This window comes from Salmo salar, chromosome ssa03, assembly GCF_905237065.1.
Source record: "Salmo salar chromosome ssa03, Ssal_v3.1, whole genome shotgun sequence".
Taxonomy (NCBI): Eukaryota; Metazoa; Chordata; class Actinopteri; order Salmoniformes; family Salmonidae; genus Salmo; species Salmo salar.
The window spans coordinates 54256656-54274558 of NC_059444.1; the positions used below are offsets into that span (position 1 = coordinate 54256656).

General features: G+C 43.1%; 1 protein-coding gene across 1 annotated transcript; it reads right to left on the reverse strand.

The window, feature by feature from the left end:
* Positions 1–246: 246 nt before the first annotated feature.
* On the reverse strand, positions 247–12287 carry LOC106600900 (neuronal pentraxin receptor; the record flags this gene model as incomplete). Its single annotated transcript, XM_014192665.2, has 5 exons — positions 247–5039; positions 5351–5530; positions 6243–6484; positions 6915–7230; positions 11562–12287. Coding segments are annotated over 5 exons (1707 nt in total), but the record flags the coding sequence as incomplete, so codon positions are not given.
* Positions 12288–17903: the final 5616 nt, after the last annotated feature.

A 17903-nucleotide genomic window follows, 5' to 3' on the forward strand; every position in this document is an offset into this window, starting at 1 on the left:
GTGTCAGTGAGTAACAGGATGGTCACTAAGTAACCTAACACACACATAGTAGCTAATCTGCACGCAAAGTCCAAAGACATGCAATCACATGGAGAACATGCACAGTGAAGATCATTGAATATAATTTCCTATTCATGTGTTATAGCCACCATCTAAGGCTGACATTATAATCAATAATGTTGAAACTGGGTGAGATGTAGTAGGTTATTAGTTGACAGAGAGGAAAAGAAAGGAAATACACAGTACTCACATTCGAAATAGACTTTACTTTTGGCTATTTGAGCTTTTCTGGCTGTGCATTTCAAAACCAGTGAAGACAAGGACATAAACACACATAGAGTATACCAACTCTGACAGGAAAAGAGAGGAAAAAGACAAAGATGCCAAATTTGCCTAAACATCGACCTACACATGAAGTAAAAACCTGTTAAAAAATACAGGTAATACAAAGAGTAATTTTCCAAACACCGGCTATAAGACATTGTTTGGTTAATAGAGAAAATATCTGGTTTATTAATTTTCTAAGCGGTACAGTTTGCCACAACATCACATAGACCATAGAAGTGCAGACATAAGCCGAACAGACCAGAGGCAGGCAAAACACTGATCAGACGGCAAAATGATGTTGGAATCATAACTTCAGCAGAGAAATGAATAGACATTACTTTAATATGGGTAAAGATACCCAGACAGGCACTTGCCACTAAGTCATAACCAGGGGCAGCGACAGTGACGTGCGGTCAGGGTAGGCAGTGTGGAAATGAATGAAAAAAGAAGTAATGAAAAATAAATAAATAGAAATGTTATCAATAAACTTTGCAAGAGGATAGTCAGAGCTCGCCCCTGCCTATGGATGTCACACACATTATCTGCTGCCTTTTGGTGGTTATATTCATTTTACTTCTAGCTAAAGTAAGCTGATTAGGATGGCTAACACATTGCATCTGAAATAGTTTTCTAGCGAAACGGTGTGAAGACCAACACCTGAGTTTAGAGACCTACATCTAAAGAAGGGACAGAAAAGAACACGATCATTTCAATCTGAGTGGTATCAACAGAAAGACTGGCTCTGTGGCTGCAATGCTAGCAGCCGACTCTACTGCTTCCCCTGCCTGCTGTTCTGCACCAGCGACAGCGTGTGGACAAGAGTCGGTTACTGCGACTTGAACAATTTGTCTATGAGAAACCTGTCTCACATCCAAAGCCAGATAGCGCTTAAGATATTTGGCAGCTGGCGGATAGATCTGGCATTGAATGAACAACGGAGATTGAACATCAACATGCACAATGCAAAGGTAAAAGAGAACCGTGACATTTTGAAAGCCCTAGCTAATAAATGTTACAGCATGCTACCTAGGTAAACATGAAGTTGGCATTTTGCGGCAACGATGAGAGTGCCAGCACATCAGCCAGGCCTAGGTGCCACTATGTGGAACTATTACATTCCTTTATTGATTTTTTTTTACAGTATGATGGAAATTACAAGATGATGTTATAATTCTGTTATTGCATCAAATGGTTGTTTTATGCAACAGAATAAGGGGTTGTTAGAATGCTCATCTGTGTGTGTTCTACTGAGGATGGGCCTCTGGAAGATTTACAAATGTCTTTGGGGATACCGCATTCCAGAGCATGAGTTAATGTTTCTGTTCTACACGGTACCATGGAGACGTGGCTCCAGTATGGAGTTGGGGGGGCCAAACACTGGTCTCTACAAGCTCATTGAGTTCTCAGTGATCACCTCCAGGGGTGATTACCGACCAGCTCCATTATTGCACTAATTAAATAATAAAGTTTGATTGTTTTGAAGAAATCTTAAAAGTCTCTCCTTTTGATTACAATAATTCCACCACAACAGTTAGCAACCCATCTAGAGACCGCCACCGTGTTTCCTTTTTGCTCATGACCTAAGATGGGATTTTCAAGGAAACTGATCCGCTCTTGTGTTCTGCAGAACAAATTGATGGATATGGGTGTCTGCCATTCCCAGATCAGTGACACAATGAAAGCACTGGGATGGCAGCGGCACAACTTTGATCGTTTCTATGAGTGATTCGAGCAGAAATGCAATGATCTGGGCCTGGCACGAAGCGAAACTCGTAGTAAACAGCCAATCAGAGTAGAGAGGGGGCAAATCAACAACAACATACTGGACAATATCAATGTTCAGATGAGAGCCAGGCTTGACCACTTTGGTGAACTTAATTTCCTTGGCTTAGTGGACTGCAAAAAATGTGAAACAATGTCACAAAAATTTGACACCAGCAAACAAGAGCCTGTCTAAATATGCCAAGTACTTTTGTTAGACTTAAGGCTGATCTTGTTGGATTGTACAGTTCACAAATGATACCAGACAAATCACCTGGACAGCTCATCAGCTTTTTGTTACAGCGTGACCTGACACAGACTGTCACAAGGCAACAAAGTTACTGCAGCTGATCCTCACCATAACAGCCACAGCAGCATCCATTGGGAAGTCATTTTCTGCACTGAAAACGGATAAAGACATACAGTCGAAAACCAGAGCGATCAAGCACGACTCTCATCCCTTGCCATCATCTCCATCACATTGAGACCAAGAGACTTTTAAAACTGAGGGCCAACAGGGAGGAGTTTTACAGTTCAGTCACTGACATCTTTACCCAGAAGGATAGACTAACGTACTTTGTTTACAGGTAAACAGTTGCGCTGTCTACTATTATGACATTACATGTCTAATGACATTACATGTCTACCACATAGACCATAGAAGTGCAAGTATATATCTCAATCAGTAGTGCTGACTACTAGGCATTTTGTGTGTGTAGCGCTGTCTACAAGTAGACCTACTCGCTAGGATTTGGGTCGCTGTCTGTGGTGCTGAAAGTCGCCTATTCGCGCAGGGCAGTTGCGTGGGGCACAAGCGATTAAAGCCTGTGAAAGCGTGTCTAATGGTTGCGCCGCCTATCTGCTGCTGTTTGATGGTTGGTTGTGGTTGTCTGATGGTCATCTTTGTGATCGTGTCATACCGATAAACCCAGCTTTATGAGCCTTTATGAGTCTCAGTAGAATGGCCTCAGACCTCACCGCACGTCACAAGGTGTAGAAGATCAAAGGGGATTTCATACATTGAATTAAATATGGATGTGCACTGATACGTAAAATGAATACATGTATGCAGTATAACGACACATTTAAACCCATTGTTATTTCTATAGCTTTTTTACATTGAATATAAAAGCATTATATAAATAACACAGTTTATACATTTCAGTACAACTTGGTACCAATACCTATTCTGGTGGTCTAGAAAGTATCAAACCTTGTGCTATACCATATTGTGCAACAAAGTTAACCAATAAGCTTGAGTAATGCCACTGACAAAGTCTAAGACATCTTTTCTGGATCAATTCAAGCCACACATTCGCATTACTGGATACAGTTATTGAATTTAAATGAGGTAATATCTCTATATCTGTAGTTCTTATTAGTCCTAGGGAATGATTAGCCATGCTGTATTACTAAGATACAGACTATTTATACAAATATTAACGAGAAGGGATATGAATAGAGAGACCGTAAGAATGCTGTTTTGAAACAAGTCGAGACAAAAAAAAATGATTTAACAAATCAATGCTATACAGACACGATTGTGTGTTCTTAATGTCTGCATATAAAATGTTGTATAAAATCATAATGTACACTTGAGTTATCCCCTTCAGTTAGACACAAGTCAGAGGATAGAGAACGCTATAGATCCCAAATTTTTAGCTCCTATTAAGAAAACAAAATGGGCTCCTAGGGCCTAGTGCCTGGCCACAGACCAAGTCCAAAGCAGCAGTTCAAATGTAGAAGTACGTATGCCTAGCCTACCCACTCTCTGTCCTGTAGCTCTGAATAAACTTCACCAACAATAGATGTAAAACATAGATAAATAAAACGTGCAAAGCAAAACAACATTTCCCCTTGAGGGATAAATAGTCTTTATGAGTAGTTACGAAACCAGTGTTACTCCCACTTCTAACAAAGTGCTTCATTCCCCTATTCCCTTACTCCCTTTCACCCTCACTCCACCCGTCAATTTACTTCACAAATTCACAATGCACAATATACTGAACGTTGCGGATAGAAATGTGATGAATAGAGCTCCCATGATTCCTTAATCTACATGTCAGTTAGGCATTCCTGCTGTTCTACATAACAAGTCGTTCAGATAGAAATATGTTACCTCCACAATGTTTTGCCCTACTGAACACAGCTCAGGGCTCTCAGTCTCAAAGTAGGAATGCTGATGAAAGATCAGCTTTGCCTATTAGATCATAATAAATAAGATTACATGTATAATATGACATGTACAGTCCTACTTATGGCTGGGAATTGCCAGGGATCTCACGACTATTATCACGATACTTAGGTGACAATACGATATGTATTGTGATTCTCACAATTCTATATGTATTTTGATTCGATACTGCGATTTTATTGCAATTTGATGTTCCAAAGCTATTGCTCTCTATACGTCTGCTGCAGAGAGACAGGAGAGCATGAGAAAATGAGTTTTGATCAGTCATGGAAGTAAAAGCATTGAAAACATGTTGCCTCTATTTAAAAAGAAGATGGAGAGCAACAACAAAAACGGATTTTTGGCGCAGGCATAGCTGACTAGCGCTAGCTAACGCTACCTAGCAACATTAACAAAAAGTAGCGCTATAATATTGTCCAAAATAGTATTGCAATATGTAACTGTATTGATTGTTCCCCGATCACTAGTCCTACTCTGAGATGGTTTGTGAATAAGGTCCCTGGCTTCCTTCCCCTCACAGTGGGGTGTTGATGCGTTTGGCAGCGCAGGGCTCCTTGGGCACCTTGATGGCTCCTCCGAACACCTCTACTTCCCGGTTGGTCCAGGGGGCCACATTACCCTTTGGCTGGGGGCTGTGCTGGCTGCAGTGGGCCAGGCTGGACACCTCGCTGGGGGTCAGGACCCGCTCCCATACGTTCCACTGGGATAGCTCCCCCACCAGGGCCTGGGACGAGTCGAAACGTCCGCCCAGAGTATCCTACAGGAAGAAGGAGGTGGAGAAGTGAAAGGGGTGAAAAGAGGAAGGGATGTTTCAGAGTTTGGTCTAGTGGTAACTCCGGTACTTGGCATTGCCCTGAGAGACTGGGGTTTGATGTTCAAGTCCACCACTTCAAATCTGCATGTTCCGCTCATCTGCCCCCTTTCATTTCACCCCTGTGTCTATATCTCAATGAACAATAAAATAAGTTCTCCTTTAAAAACAACAACCCCCTATAGGTCTATGCTGTTGCGGTCTCTTCCACCCATCACTCCTGGCCTCACCAAAATACCAACCCATCCAGGTCTTACCTGTTCCTGCCCCAGGATGAGGACTCCCCCAGGCCTGATGTGGTGCCAGGCTGCCAGGCCCTGCCCCTCTCCTCTCAGCTTGCCCCCCTGGTAGGCCTGCCACGCCCCGCCTCTCTGGCTCCAGCTTACACAGATGTGGTGCCAGCTGCCCCGGGACAGGTTCAGAGGTAACTCCGCCGCCTAGGGGTGGGAGGACAACAGTGCGGGTTAGTATGAGTGTTAGTGCTATACTACAGGTATTGCAGTGATACCGCAGACTATATTGGAGTGCAAATTAAGTATTTCAAATGGCAACAACAGCAAATCAATGGACAATCAATCATACGATGAAGTGGTTCTTAGTACTGACCCTAAACCATGTGTTGTACAGAGTATCCTAGACTAAAACTCAATATTATATTAGATAAAATAGTGTGCTTTTAAAGTGCTGATATCTTGATGCTTAACCCACTGTATGGAGACATTAAACAAATATCCCCCTGGAATACATTAAGGCAGTTATTTTATTACAGTAACATTTGGGGACTGCAGCATTACTTTCTCAAAGGCACGGACTGCACTTCCTCAAGGGCACAGCCAGCTAGGTAGCTCTCTATGCCTTCCAGGCATTGTATTACCATAATGACATCATGCTAATCTACACTATACTCCCAGCTCTAGCCTAAACGGTGCTTTGTCTCTGTCCCAAATGGCATCCTATTCCCTATGTAGAGCACTACTTTTGACCATGGGTCTGGTCAAAAGTAGTGCACTACATAGGGAATAGAGTGGCATTTTGGTCATAGACATCATTCCACAGTAAGCTCCCAGGTACTGTTATAGCTACAGATTAAATTGTAATGTGTCTAACACAGTGTGCCCTAAAATACTGCTACTCTGTTTCCTCCATTACCTTGTCGTTAATGAGCAGCTCCACAGGGGTGTGCATGCCCTGCAGCAGAACTAGCTCGTTGGGCTGCTCCGCCACAGCGTAGGAGAAAGGGGTGCCGATGCCCCCCTCGGCGGGTCTCAGCCAGAGGCACACGGTGAAGGCACGCAGCTCAGGGATGGGGTGCTGTACCACTGCGTACATATAGTTGGTACGCGTTGGGAAGGACAGCTTGTAGCCCTCGGGGTAGGTGTACTCTGAGAGTCCTGGGGTAAGGAGGTATGGGTGGAGAAATAGAGAGGGAGGAAAAGAGTATTTGAGTAATGAGGTAATTCGGTAGGGGGAATGTTGAATAGACTTCTCTTATTAGGACTTTGTACTGTCTTTTGGGGGTTTATGCAATGGTTACATCACACGTTTGACTTCCTTCCTGCCCCCAGGATATCTCATCTCTGTTCTATGATACTTCCACTTTTATTTTTTTCTTGTTGTGTTCTTTTTTTCTTATTCTGTGTCATAATGTGTTGAAGTCATTTTCATAGATTGATAATAAGTTAACTTTCTGGTAGATCATTTATGGTTCATTGTCCCCCACTCATAACCTCCCCCACCATATCAATTAATATCATTCAGGTATGAGTATCACTCATGACCATTGATCTTCTCTTACACCTAACCCTCTGCCCCTTCTCTCACCCTCCTCCAGGCCAGCAATGCGGTGGTGTAGGGAGTTGATCCCCTGGTCAATCTCCTGCCTGTGTCTTTGGGATTCCTTTCGCAGGGCCTTCCTCTCCTTCTCCAGGAGTTCCAGCTTCCTCTCAAGCTCTCCCTCCAGATCCTCCACCCGTGGCCACTGCTCTGGTCCATCCCCTGCCCCGGCCTGCCCCACTGGCCCTGCCTCACCCCAACCATCAGGGGCCTCAGAGAGCCCACCACCACCTGCCCCTCTTGAAGTCACCGCAGTTGCTGCATCCGTGTGGTTGTGAGGGAACGCCAGCGGTCCGATATCTGACTTCATGGGAGGGAGTGTGGGAAGAGGGAGTGTGGGAAGAGGGAGTGTGGGAGATGTGGGAGGGAGGGATACCAGTGCAGTGGAGGTATACAAATGATCAATTATGTAGTACAATAGTAAAATCATGCAAAATGTAGCCTACACAATTGCAAAGCAGGTGAAATATATTTACATGCGCTCAGCACACAGAGCCTTGTTTCAGAGGAATATCATCTGCAGGCAGCAGGAGTGTGCAGCTGTCAACTGGTTTAATCATGGAGCAGCTCACATAAGAATGACATCGGTAGCCGGTAGGCTAGGGTAGGACAGACGTTTCAACATATCTACTAGTAAATGCTAACTAAGGCAACAATGGGTATGCAAACCAGGTACTGAAAAAGTTTGGTCCGAAGTCTTGGTTTGTAGATTATTTGTGATGTGCAATACAGTCATCATGAGCTGTTTGCATCAGGGCCATAGGCATGAGTGGGCCTGGGTGGACACAGGCCCATCCACTGGGGAGCCAGGCCCACCCAATCAGATTGAGCAAAACAGAAAAAGAATACATTATTATTACAAAAAAACACAGTTCCACTTACCAGATGATGATCATTTGAAAGAACCCTTTCCTGCAGTCAATGACCAAAAGCGCCCTCTTTGGCCTCATGGGTGGAATGCTATTAATATTTGTCCTAATTTCATAATTAATGAAGTTTTTTTTTTTTTACTACAATCCGGTGTTTCTATGTCAAACAGTTTTGTTATATTTCAGTCTTCTGTGGTGTACATACAGTAAAGTGTAATATCGGGATGCAAACAAAACATTTTATACATTTCAACTCTATATTTTTTGACAGTGTGTATGAGGTGTATACTTTTGTTTCAAAGTAGATTTGTTTGACTACCAAGAATCACTCTTTGTGACCCTGATTTAGCCCACTGCAGTAAAAGGTTAACTTCTTGTTGAAAGTTATTCTTGAAAAGGGAGAATCTCCTGTGTGGCGCTGCGGTCTAAGGTACTGCATCTCAGTGCTAGAGGTGTCACTACAGACCTTAGTTTGATTCCAGGCTGTATCACAACCGGACATGATTGGGAGTGCCATAGGGCGGCACACAATTGGCCCAGTGTTGTCCGGGGTAGGCTGTCATTGTAAATAAGAATTTGTTCTTAACTGACTTGCCTAGTTAAATAAAATAAAACATTTGCAACAACATCCTCTTCGATAACAGCTGCTGCAAATTAGTCTACAACAAAAGATAGCAAGCTAGACGGTGGGAAAACTATTGCTTGCTATTGCACGTTGGCCTGTGAGAAGAGACATTTTTTTGTTAAAACGATCCCACCGATTACAAGTCAAAATGTGATTTGTTGATTCCACTGTCACTCCAAAATGTTGCCCTAATACAGTTGAATGGCAGATGCCTTCTATCTAGGTTCTGATGGCCTAGACAATGGCTGACCTAGCTAGCCCCAGAGATGACCAAAGAAAAATCCTGATTGAATATGTTTTTCTCTGCGGTGTTAACCCTTTCCTTTCCAACAAAAACTGAACAGAAATAAATCAGAACATAATTGAAAATAATAATAAAATTAGATTTTTTGTTATTATTATTTTATAAATCCTTCTCTGAAGGCGTAGAAGGCCCTCATTGTTCCCCACTGTGTTTGGATTAGTAATAATTTGTAGAGTGGCTCTATTTGCCCTCAGCATGCATTTTTTTACCATTCTGAATGTCTAAGAAATCCTTGTGTTCATCTAAAATACGAAGACAGAAATAGTGGACATTTTGAACTCTTATTATGATGGCGATTTGACTAAATGAAATCATGGTCTTGAATTGGACAAATTTTTCTGGTCTCGGTCATGACTCGGTCTCCCCCCGATCTTGGTCTTGACTCTGACTCAATTTTCTCCAGTCTTGGTCTTGAATCGGTTTCACTTCAGGCAGTCTCGAACGCAACACTGGAAGCCAGTTCGGTTTTTAGAGCTGCACTCACACTTTTTAATGTGCTGTGATTAATGTGGGCCTTCGCGTTAGATAAGCACTCTAATCTCTGGAGTTTTTAACATTTTTGAATTATGCATAATCAATTATGTGCAGCGAAAAACAGAAAAAGTGCCGGGAAAACAAGTAATTACAGGTCCTCTCAGTCATTAGTCAGCCAAGAAAAAAAAACACTACAACCGCAGCAAAACGAAGTGCAGTCAAATAGACACACAGACAATGCTACATCTTATTTACAGTGAGGCACATGCTGTAAGCTACACACAGAGCAGTGGTTCTCAACATGAGGTACTAGTACCCGTGAAGGTACCTCACCTTTCCACATGGAGTAAATGTGTTATGGTTTGTTAAGATCAGTTCCAACGTGACTGGAGGTTCAGTGACCAAAGACGGTTGGGAACCACTGATACAAAGGTACACCACTGATATAGTATAATAGTAGTGTGCTAGGCAGAGGCTGCAAAAAGAACATGATGGTCTCTGCTCTTACATTTACATTTACATTTTAGTCATTTAGCAGACGCTCTTATCCAGAGCGACTTACAAATTGGTGCATTCACCTATAATATCCAGTGGAACAACCACTTTACAATAGTGCATCTAAATCTTTTAAGGGGGGGGTTAGAAGGATTACTTTATCCTATCCCAGGTATTCCTTGAAGAGGTGGGGTTTCAGGTGTCTCCGGAAGGTGGTGATTGACTCCGCTGTCCTGGCGTCGTGAGGGAGCTTGTTCCACCATTGGGGTGCTAGAGCAGCGAACAGTTTTGACTGGGCTGAGCGGGAACTGTGCTTCCTCTTGACAAATATAGGTAACTGGTCGGATGAATAATTTATGATATTTTCTCCAGAAGAAATGGTGTTGTACATCACATGTTGCTTGGCAGGCAGCTATAAAGCAGCTTCGTATTACTCTACCCTCCCCTCCCTCCTCCACCCCTCCTCTTCTCCCCTGGGTTAGTTATATTGGGAAGCAGAGGTGGCTGGAATAACACATTTCTCCTGTGTCTGTAGATTAGGGCTAATCAATTATCCTACAACGTTCTTGTTTTGGGATTTCCATTAATCAAATTGGCTAAATTTAACTTGAGTTGTGAAGCAGGTTGAGAAGACATCGTAATGGTGCAATAGCAACAAATGATGCCAAAATATGTAAATAGATTTTGGTGAAGTAACTGATTGGTTCCTCAACATTGTTTTGAACTCTAATAAGCTATTGCTAAGTCGAATGTAATGCATCTAATCAATTTTAATATAATGCATCTAATACATTTTCAGGGACAATAAGTTAGACATTGATATACAGGTAACTGCCAAAATAAAGGAAACACTTGAGTAAATGAGGGATATAAAGTATATTGAATGCAGGTGATTTCACACAGGTGTGGATCCTGAGTTAATTAAGCAATTAACATCCCATTCTTAGGGTCATGTATAAATATGCCCAGTTGCCCATTATTTGAAGTCCTTGCTATCCGGGATCCTTGGGACTTTGACATTAACCCCTTGAAGTTGAAATGTAAAATGGTTTAGGTCAGGGTTAAGTTCAGGGTTAGGTAAGGGTTATGGTAAAGTTAGGACTATGGTAAGGGTAGGGATTAAGGTTAGGGTAGGGATGTCCCAAGTATCCTGGATAGCACTAACCATTATTTTAACCATGTCTACAAAAATAGATCTCAGTGACTTTGATAGATGGGGGCTCAAAGGAGCATAGGAAGTTTGAAGTTTAAAGTGTGTGTGTGTGTGTGTGTGTGTGTGTGTGTGTGTGTGTGTGTGTGTGTGTGTGTGTGTGTGTGTGTGTGTGTGTGTGTGTGTCACCAGATGTGAACCCATTGGAACACTTATGGGAGATTCTGGAGCAACACCTATGACAGCGTTTCCCATCAACAAAACACGAAATGAATTTATTGTGGAAGAATGATGTCGCATCTGTCCAACAGAGTTCCAGGCACTTGTAGAATCTATGCCAAGACTCATTGGCGCTGTTCTGGCGGCTTGTGGTGGTCCAACGCTTTATGTTGGTGTTTCCTTTATTTTGGCAGTTACCTGTTGGTGGTCATCTAACCTGATCGACATCCTGTCCCTGATTCTATTAACTGGAAATGGTCTCAATTAAACCGTAAAACCACGTAGCCACACCCACACCGACATACTGCCATCAGAGACGTGAGTAGAAATTGTGCTATCGAGGTCTGCCAAGCAGGTCAACTTACTCGCAAGAGGGGCAGAATTAGTCTATTCACTGCTTTATTTAAAGATACAATAACAGTTCGTTTAAAATAAAGATATGTGATAGTGGAATTCAACACCAACAGACATGACACATGTTTCTCCCATTCCCCCTTACCTCCAGTTTCTCTATGCGGTCTTTCATCTGAACGATAGCCTGTTCCAGCTCATCTACAGCCTGAGCGGTGAGCAGCTGTGCCACAGACGACGACGGAGCACTGTCCCGGACCATGAGCCGGCCCTCATCTACCCTCTTACCTCCCCAGAGCCCCGCGCTACTCTCCGGGCCTCTACGCCCCTCTATTCCGCTCTCACACTCCGAAAGCTTGCCTGACAGATCCCTAATGGTCCGCTGGTCGGTGATAATCTGGTCCTTCTGCTGGAGAACTGTCTGTTTGAGTTCCTCTGCCGTGGTACGGAGGTATCCCCAGTCCTCACCGGCGAACAGCGACGGGTTGTCGGCTTGTTGCTGAAAGTTTTTGGGGTTGCATTCTCCGGCGGGGACTGGGGTGCAGATAAGTCGGCTAACCTGCCTAGTTCCACCAATGCCGTCTGAGCCGCTGGGGACGTGGAAGAAGGTGGGCGCTTCTCCGTCCTGCGTTTCAGAACCATGGAGAGCGCCCAGTGGACCCGCTCGCGCCACGGAGCCCCCGGGGAAAGTCTGCTGCACTCCAGCGTCTGGTGAATGCGACTGGTTGTCTACCACAGGCTGCTGGGGCGATTTGGCAGCGGATCCGGTATGGACCGCGGCGATGATGCAGATGACTGCTCCAACGAAGGCCACCATCCCGGCGGCCAAGATGATAACGATGAACTTCAGGTTGGCGGCGTCAGAAATCAATAATTACAAGAAAAAAAAACAGAGGACTTGTCTATCTAGTTCAACGACACCGAAAAAGCGCAGTCTGAGTACCAAAAAAATAAAAAAATAGGCTGATCAAAAGATCCGTGAAGATATCACGAAAGACGCATCTTATGGCTTTGCTAGGCTATTAGTCAATATATAGGCTATGTTCCAATTAATTTAATAATTAGGCTATAATGAGTACAGATTCTTGCTCCAACCGTTTCTATCTCATCCCTCTGTCTTTTGGCTTCAGTGTTGTTCGGCTTCTTTATCTCGTTATCACCAGGACTACCAGAGAGAGAGAGAGAGCGAGAAAGAGAGAGAGAAAGAGAGAGAGATAGACAATCAGAGAGAGCGAGAGCGAGAAAGAGAGAGAGATAGACAATCAGAGAGAGCGAGAGCGAGAAAGAGAGCGAGATAGACAATCAGAGAGAGCGAGAGCGAGAAAGAGAGAGAGAGATAGATACAACCAGAGAGAGAGAGCGAGAGAGCGCGTCTATATCAAGAGGCGGGAACGGGAGATGCTAAGAATGTTATGATACGGTGTCTCGCGTCACACAAAATGCAGATCGAGATGACAATAATCCAACAGTTTGTCGTTTAATAACAATATAGTGATAAGCATTCAATTTGTTTGTGCTTTTCATATGCTGTGATCGCATGTATTTATGGCGATGAATGCATAACCTAAATAACAAAACAGGACAACCCGTGGAACTGTAGTAGCCTAGGGTATCATCACGCTCGTACAGTGAGTTCTCATCGTTCTCGCCAGGGACGATGCGCGGGCACATAGCACACAATCTAGCGTGCGCCCCCATTAGTCAAATACAAGGTTCATCTGAGACAGGAAGACTGGTGGTGTTGGTGTTGTAAGCGTTGGTGCAGGATAACGAGAAAGCGTGATAAAGCCAATCAAAATACGATTAGTGTACCCGGATAACCATGAGATCATTCCTAGCACGACCGGGTCATTTTAGAAAAGGCAATCTTAACTAAACACAGCACATAGGTGCAGAGTGGTGTGAGTGTGTCTCCCCGTGACTGCGCGGTGTGTGTGTGTGTGAGCGCGCGCGCGCACTCTCACATAAGTGACTGCAAAGGGAGATTGTGGTGAGAGAAGTGTAATCAGCCTAGGTATGTTTATGGAAAGCTTTTCCTCTGCGAGGGAATAGGTTCTATGCTCTAAAATATGTTTCAGAGAGAATAAAATGTCCTAGACTCGAAGTGCGCCAACACTAGGCTCTGGGTTCGCTTAATAGAAGAATAGTAAAATAGGCTGGTGTTGGCGCATTCTCAGAGATCGAGGTTGAAGGTGAATTCAGAATAAAAAGAGAGAAAGGGAGATAAATTCAATGGATGACAGCCCAACAGTAACGGGGCATGAATCTGTTCATATTTTATCATTTCCATTAATAGATCTCAAATATTAAGTATTTTAAGCTACAGTTTTATCCATAAACAAATACATAGCTTGCCTGAATCCAGTCCAGGAGAGTTCAGAGGGTTCACTGGATCATCACAGGTGATGCATGTAATGACAATATAGGCATACAGCTGTGGCATCACATTGCAGTATTTATTAAACCACATCACCATTTAGATTTGGATACATCCGCATGCAATCCCTTACGGAAAAAGCACATGATTTCACATGTAATGGATTTGAACTCGCCAATTTGTTTTTGGAACACTTCATATATGACATTTCGAATATGAAAACGTGTTTTTGGAACACTCCACATGTGACATTTCACATGTGAATTTATGTGTTTTTGGAACACTTCACGTGTCAACAAAAATGTGTCGTTATGATACACACAGTGCTTTTCACATACAGTGTTTTCAGCTTACATATAAGTCAGTGGTGTAAAGTACTTAAGTAAAAATACTTTAAAGTACTACTTAAGTAGTTTTTTGGGGTATCTGTACTTTACTAGCAATATGTTTGACTACTTTTACTTAACTACATTCCTTAGGAAAATAATCAGCCAAGACCTCCTCAAGTCTGGTTCATCCTTGGGAATCAATTTCCAAACGCCTGAAAGTACCACGCTCATCTGTACAAACAATAGTACGCAAGTATAAACACCATGGGACCACGCAGCCGTCATACCGCCCAGGAAGGAGACGCATTCTGTCTCCTAGAGATGAGTACAAAAAAAGTATTTAAAAAAGTGCAAATCAATCCCAGAACAACAGCAAAGGACCTTGTGAAGATGCTGGAGGAAACGGGTACAAAAGTATCTATATCCACAGTAAAATGAGTCCTATATCGAAATAACCTGAAAGGCCGTTCAGCAAGGAAGGAGCCACTACTCCGCCATAAAAAAGCCAGACTACGGTTTTCAACTGCACATGGGGACAAAGATTGTACTTTTTGGAGAAATGTCCTCTGGTCTGATGAAACAAAAATAGAACTGTTTGGCCATAATCACCATCGTTATGTTTGGAGGGAAAAGGGGGACGCTTGCAAGCCGAAGAACACCATCCCAACCGTGAAGCACGGGGGTGGCAGTATCATGTTGTGGGGGTGCTTTGCTGCAGGAGGGACTGGTGCACTTCACAAAATAGATGGCATCATGAGGTAGGAAAAGTATGTGGATATACTGAAGCAACATCTCAAGACATCAGTCAGGAAGTTAAAGCTTAGTCGCAAATGGGTCTTCCAAATGGACAATGACCCCAAGCATACTTCCAAAGTTGTGGCAAAATGCCTTAAGGACAACAAAGTCAAGGTATTGGAGTGGCCATCACAAAGCCCTGACCTCAATCCTATAGAAAATTTGTGGGCAGAACTGAAAAAGCGTGTGCAATCAAGGAGGCCTACAAACCTGACTCAGTTACATAAGCTCTGTCAGGAGGAATTGGCCAAAATTCACAAAACTTATTGTGGGAAGCTTGTGGAAGGCTACCCGAAACGTTTGACCTGAGTTAAACAATTTAAAGGCAATGCTACCAAATACTAACTGAGTGTATGTAAACTTCTGACCCACTGGGAATGTGATGAAAGAAAATACATCTGAAATAAATCATTCTCTCTACTATTATTCTGACATTTCACATTCTTAAAATAAAGTGGTGTTCCTAACTGACCTAAGACAGTTGACCTAAGACAGTTATATTTACTAGGATTAAATGTCAGGAATTGTGAAAAACTGAGTTTAAATGTATTTGGCTATGGTGTATGTAAACGTCCGTCTTCAACTGTATATCCTACCAACGGGACATGAAAAACTGTAATATCTTATGTTTCACTGTCGTGGCTGAACGACAAGATGATAACATACAGCTGACGGGTTATACACTGCAGCAGCAGCCTCTGGTAAGAGAATGGGTGACAGTCTATGTATATTTGTAAACCACAGCTGTTATATGATATCTATGGAAGTCTCGAGGTTTTGCTCGCCTGAGGTAGAGTATCTCATGATAAGCTGTAGACCACACTATCTACCAAGAGAGTTTTCATCTGTATTTTTCGTGGGTGTCTACATACCACCACAGACAGATGCTGGCACTAAGACCGCACTCAATGAGCTGTATAACGCCATAAGCAAACAGGAAAACGCTCATCCAGAGGCGGCACTCCTAATGGCCGGGGACTATAATGCAGGGAAACCTAAATCCGTTTTACCTAATTTCTATCAACTTGTAAATGTGCAACCAGAGGGAAAACTCTATACCACCTTTACTGCACACACAGAGATGCGTACAAAGCTCTCCCTCGCCCTCAAGTTGGCAAATCTGACCATAATTCTATCCTGATTCCTGCTTACAGGCGAAAATTAAAGCAGGAAGCACCAGTGACTCAGTCAATAAAAAAGTGGTCAGATGAAGCAGATGCTAAGCTACTGGACTGTTTTGCTAACACAGTCTGGAATATGTTCCGGGATTCTTCCGATGGCATTGAGGAGTACACCACATCAGTCACTGGCTTCATCAATAAGTGCATCGATGATGTCATCTCCACAGTGACTGTACGTACATACCCCAACCAGAAGCCATTGATTACAAGCAACATCCGTACTGAGCTCAAGGGTACTTGCATTGCCCCCCCCTCTTTTATTCTGCTGCTACTCTCTGTTATTATCTATGTATAAGTCACTTTAATAACTCTACCTACATGTATATATTACCTCAATTACCTCGACTAACCGGTGCCCCCGCACATTGAGTCTGTACTGGTTCCCCCTGTATATAGCCTGACTATTGTTATTTTATTGCTGCTCTTTAATTATTTGTTACTTTATTTCTTATTTTTTTAGGTATTTTTCTCAAAACTGAACTGTTGGTCAAGGGCTTGTAAATAAGCATTTCACTGTAAGGTTGTATTTGGCGCATATGACAAATACAATTTGCTTTGATTTGATGAATCTAAACGTGTGAAAACATAGAGGGAATTCTATTAACATGAGCCACGGTGCACCCGGCTATGGTCGTGTTGAGGGAGGAGCTCCCTTCTAAAATGGAACAGTAATCTTCTCCGCTCGGTCATCTTGTCAACAAGGCAATGTGGTGTACCGTTCAGAAACATAGAAACATTTATTTTCCATAAAATATATGATTGAATTCTTAAACTAGTTTTTATTGCTAAGGCAGATAAAGCATTTTTGTCAAAATTAATCCCTTTTGCATGTAAAAACACAGAATTCTACTTATTATTTACCACACATGCTCACATGTTGTCATGTGCAGTTTCATGTTATCACATGTTGCTTCACATGTTGTCACATGTTATCACATTAACTTCACACAAGATCACATGTGGAATTCATGTGGTTTTTCCATAAAGGATTACATGCATAATAAACTCAGCAAAAAAAAGAAACGTCCTCTCACTGCCAACTGCGTTTATTTTCAGTAAACTTAACATGTGTAAATATTTGTATGAACATAACAAGATTCAACAACTGAGACATAGACTGAACAAGTTCCACAGACATGTGACTAACAGAAATGGAATAATGTGTCCCTGAACAAAGGGGGAGTCAAAATCAAAAGTAACAGTCAGTATCTGGTGTGGCCATCAGTTGCATTAAGTACTGCAGTGCATCTCCTCCTCATGGACTGCACCAGATTTGCCCGTTCTTGCTGTGAGATATTACCCCACTCTCCCACCAAGGCGCCTGCAAGTTCCCGGACATTTCTGGGGGGAATGGCCCTAGCCCTCACACTTCGATCCAACAGGTCCCAGACATGCTCAATGGGATTGAACTCCGGGCTTTTCGATGGCAGAACACTGACATTCCTGTCTTGCAGGAAATCACGCACAAAACGAGCAGTATGGCTGGTTGCATTGTCATGCTGGAGAGTCGTCAGGATGAGCCTGCAGGAAGGGTACCATATCATTGCCTGCAATGACAACAAGCTCAGTCCGATGATGCTGTGACACACCGTTCCAAACCTTGACGGACCCTCCACCTCCAAATCGATCCCGCTCCAGAGTACAGGCCTCGGTGTAATGCTCATTCCTTCGACGATAAACGTGAATCCAACCATCACCCCTGGTGAGACAAAACCGTGACATGTCAGTGAAGAGCACTTTTTGCCAGTCCTGTCTGGTCCAGCGACGGTGGGTTTGTGCCCATAGGCGACGTTGTTGCCGGTGATGTC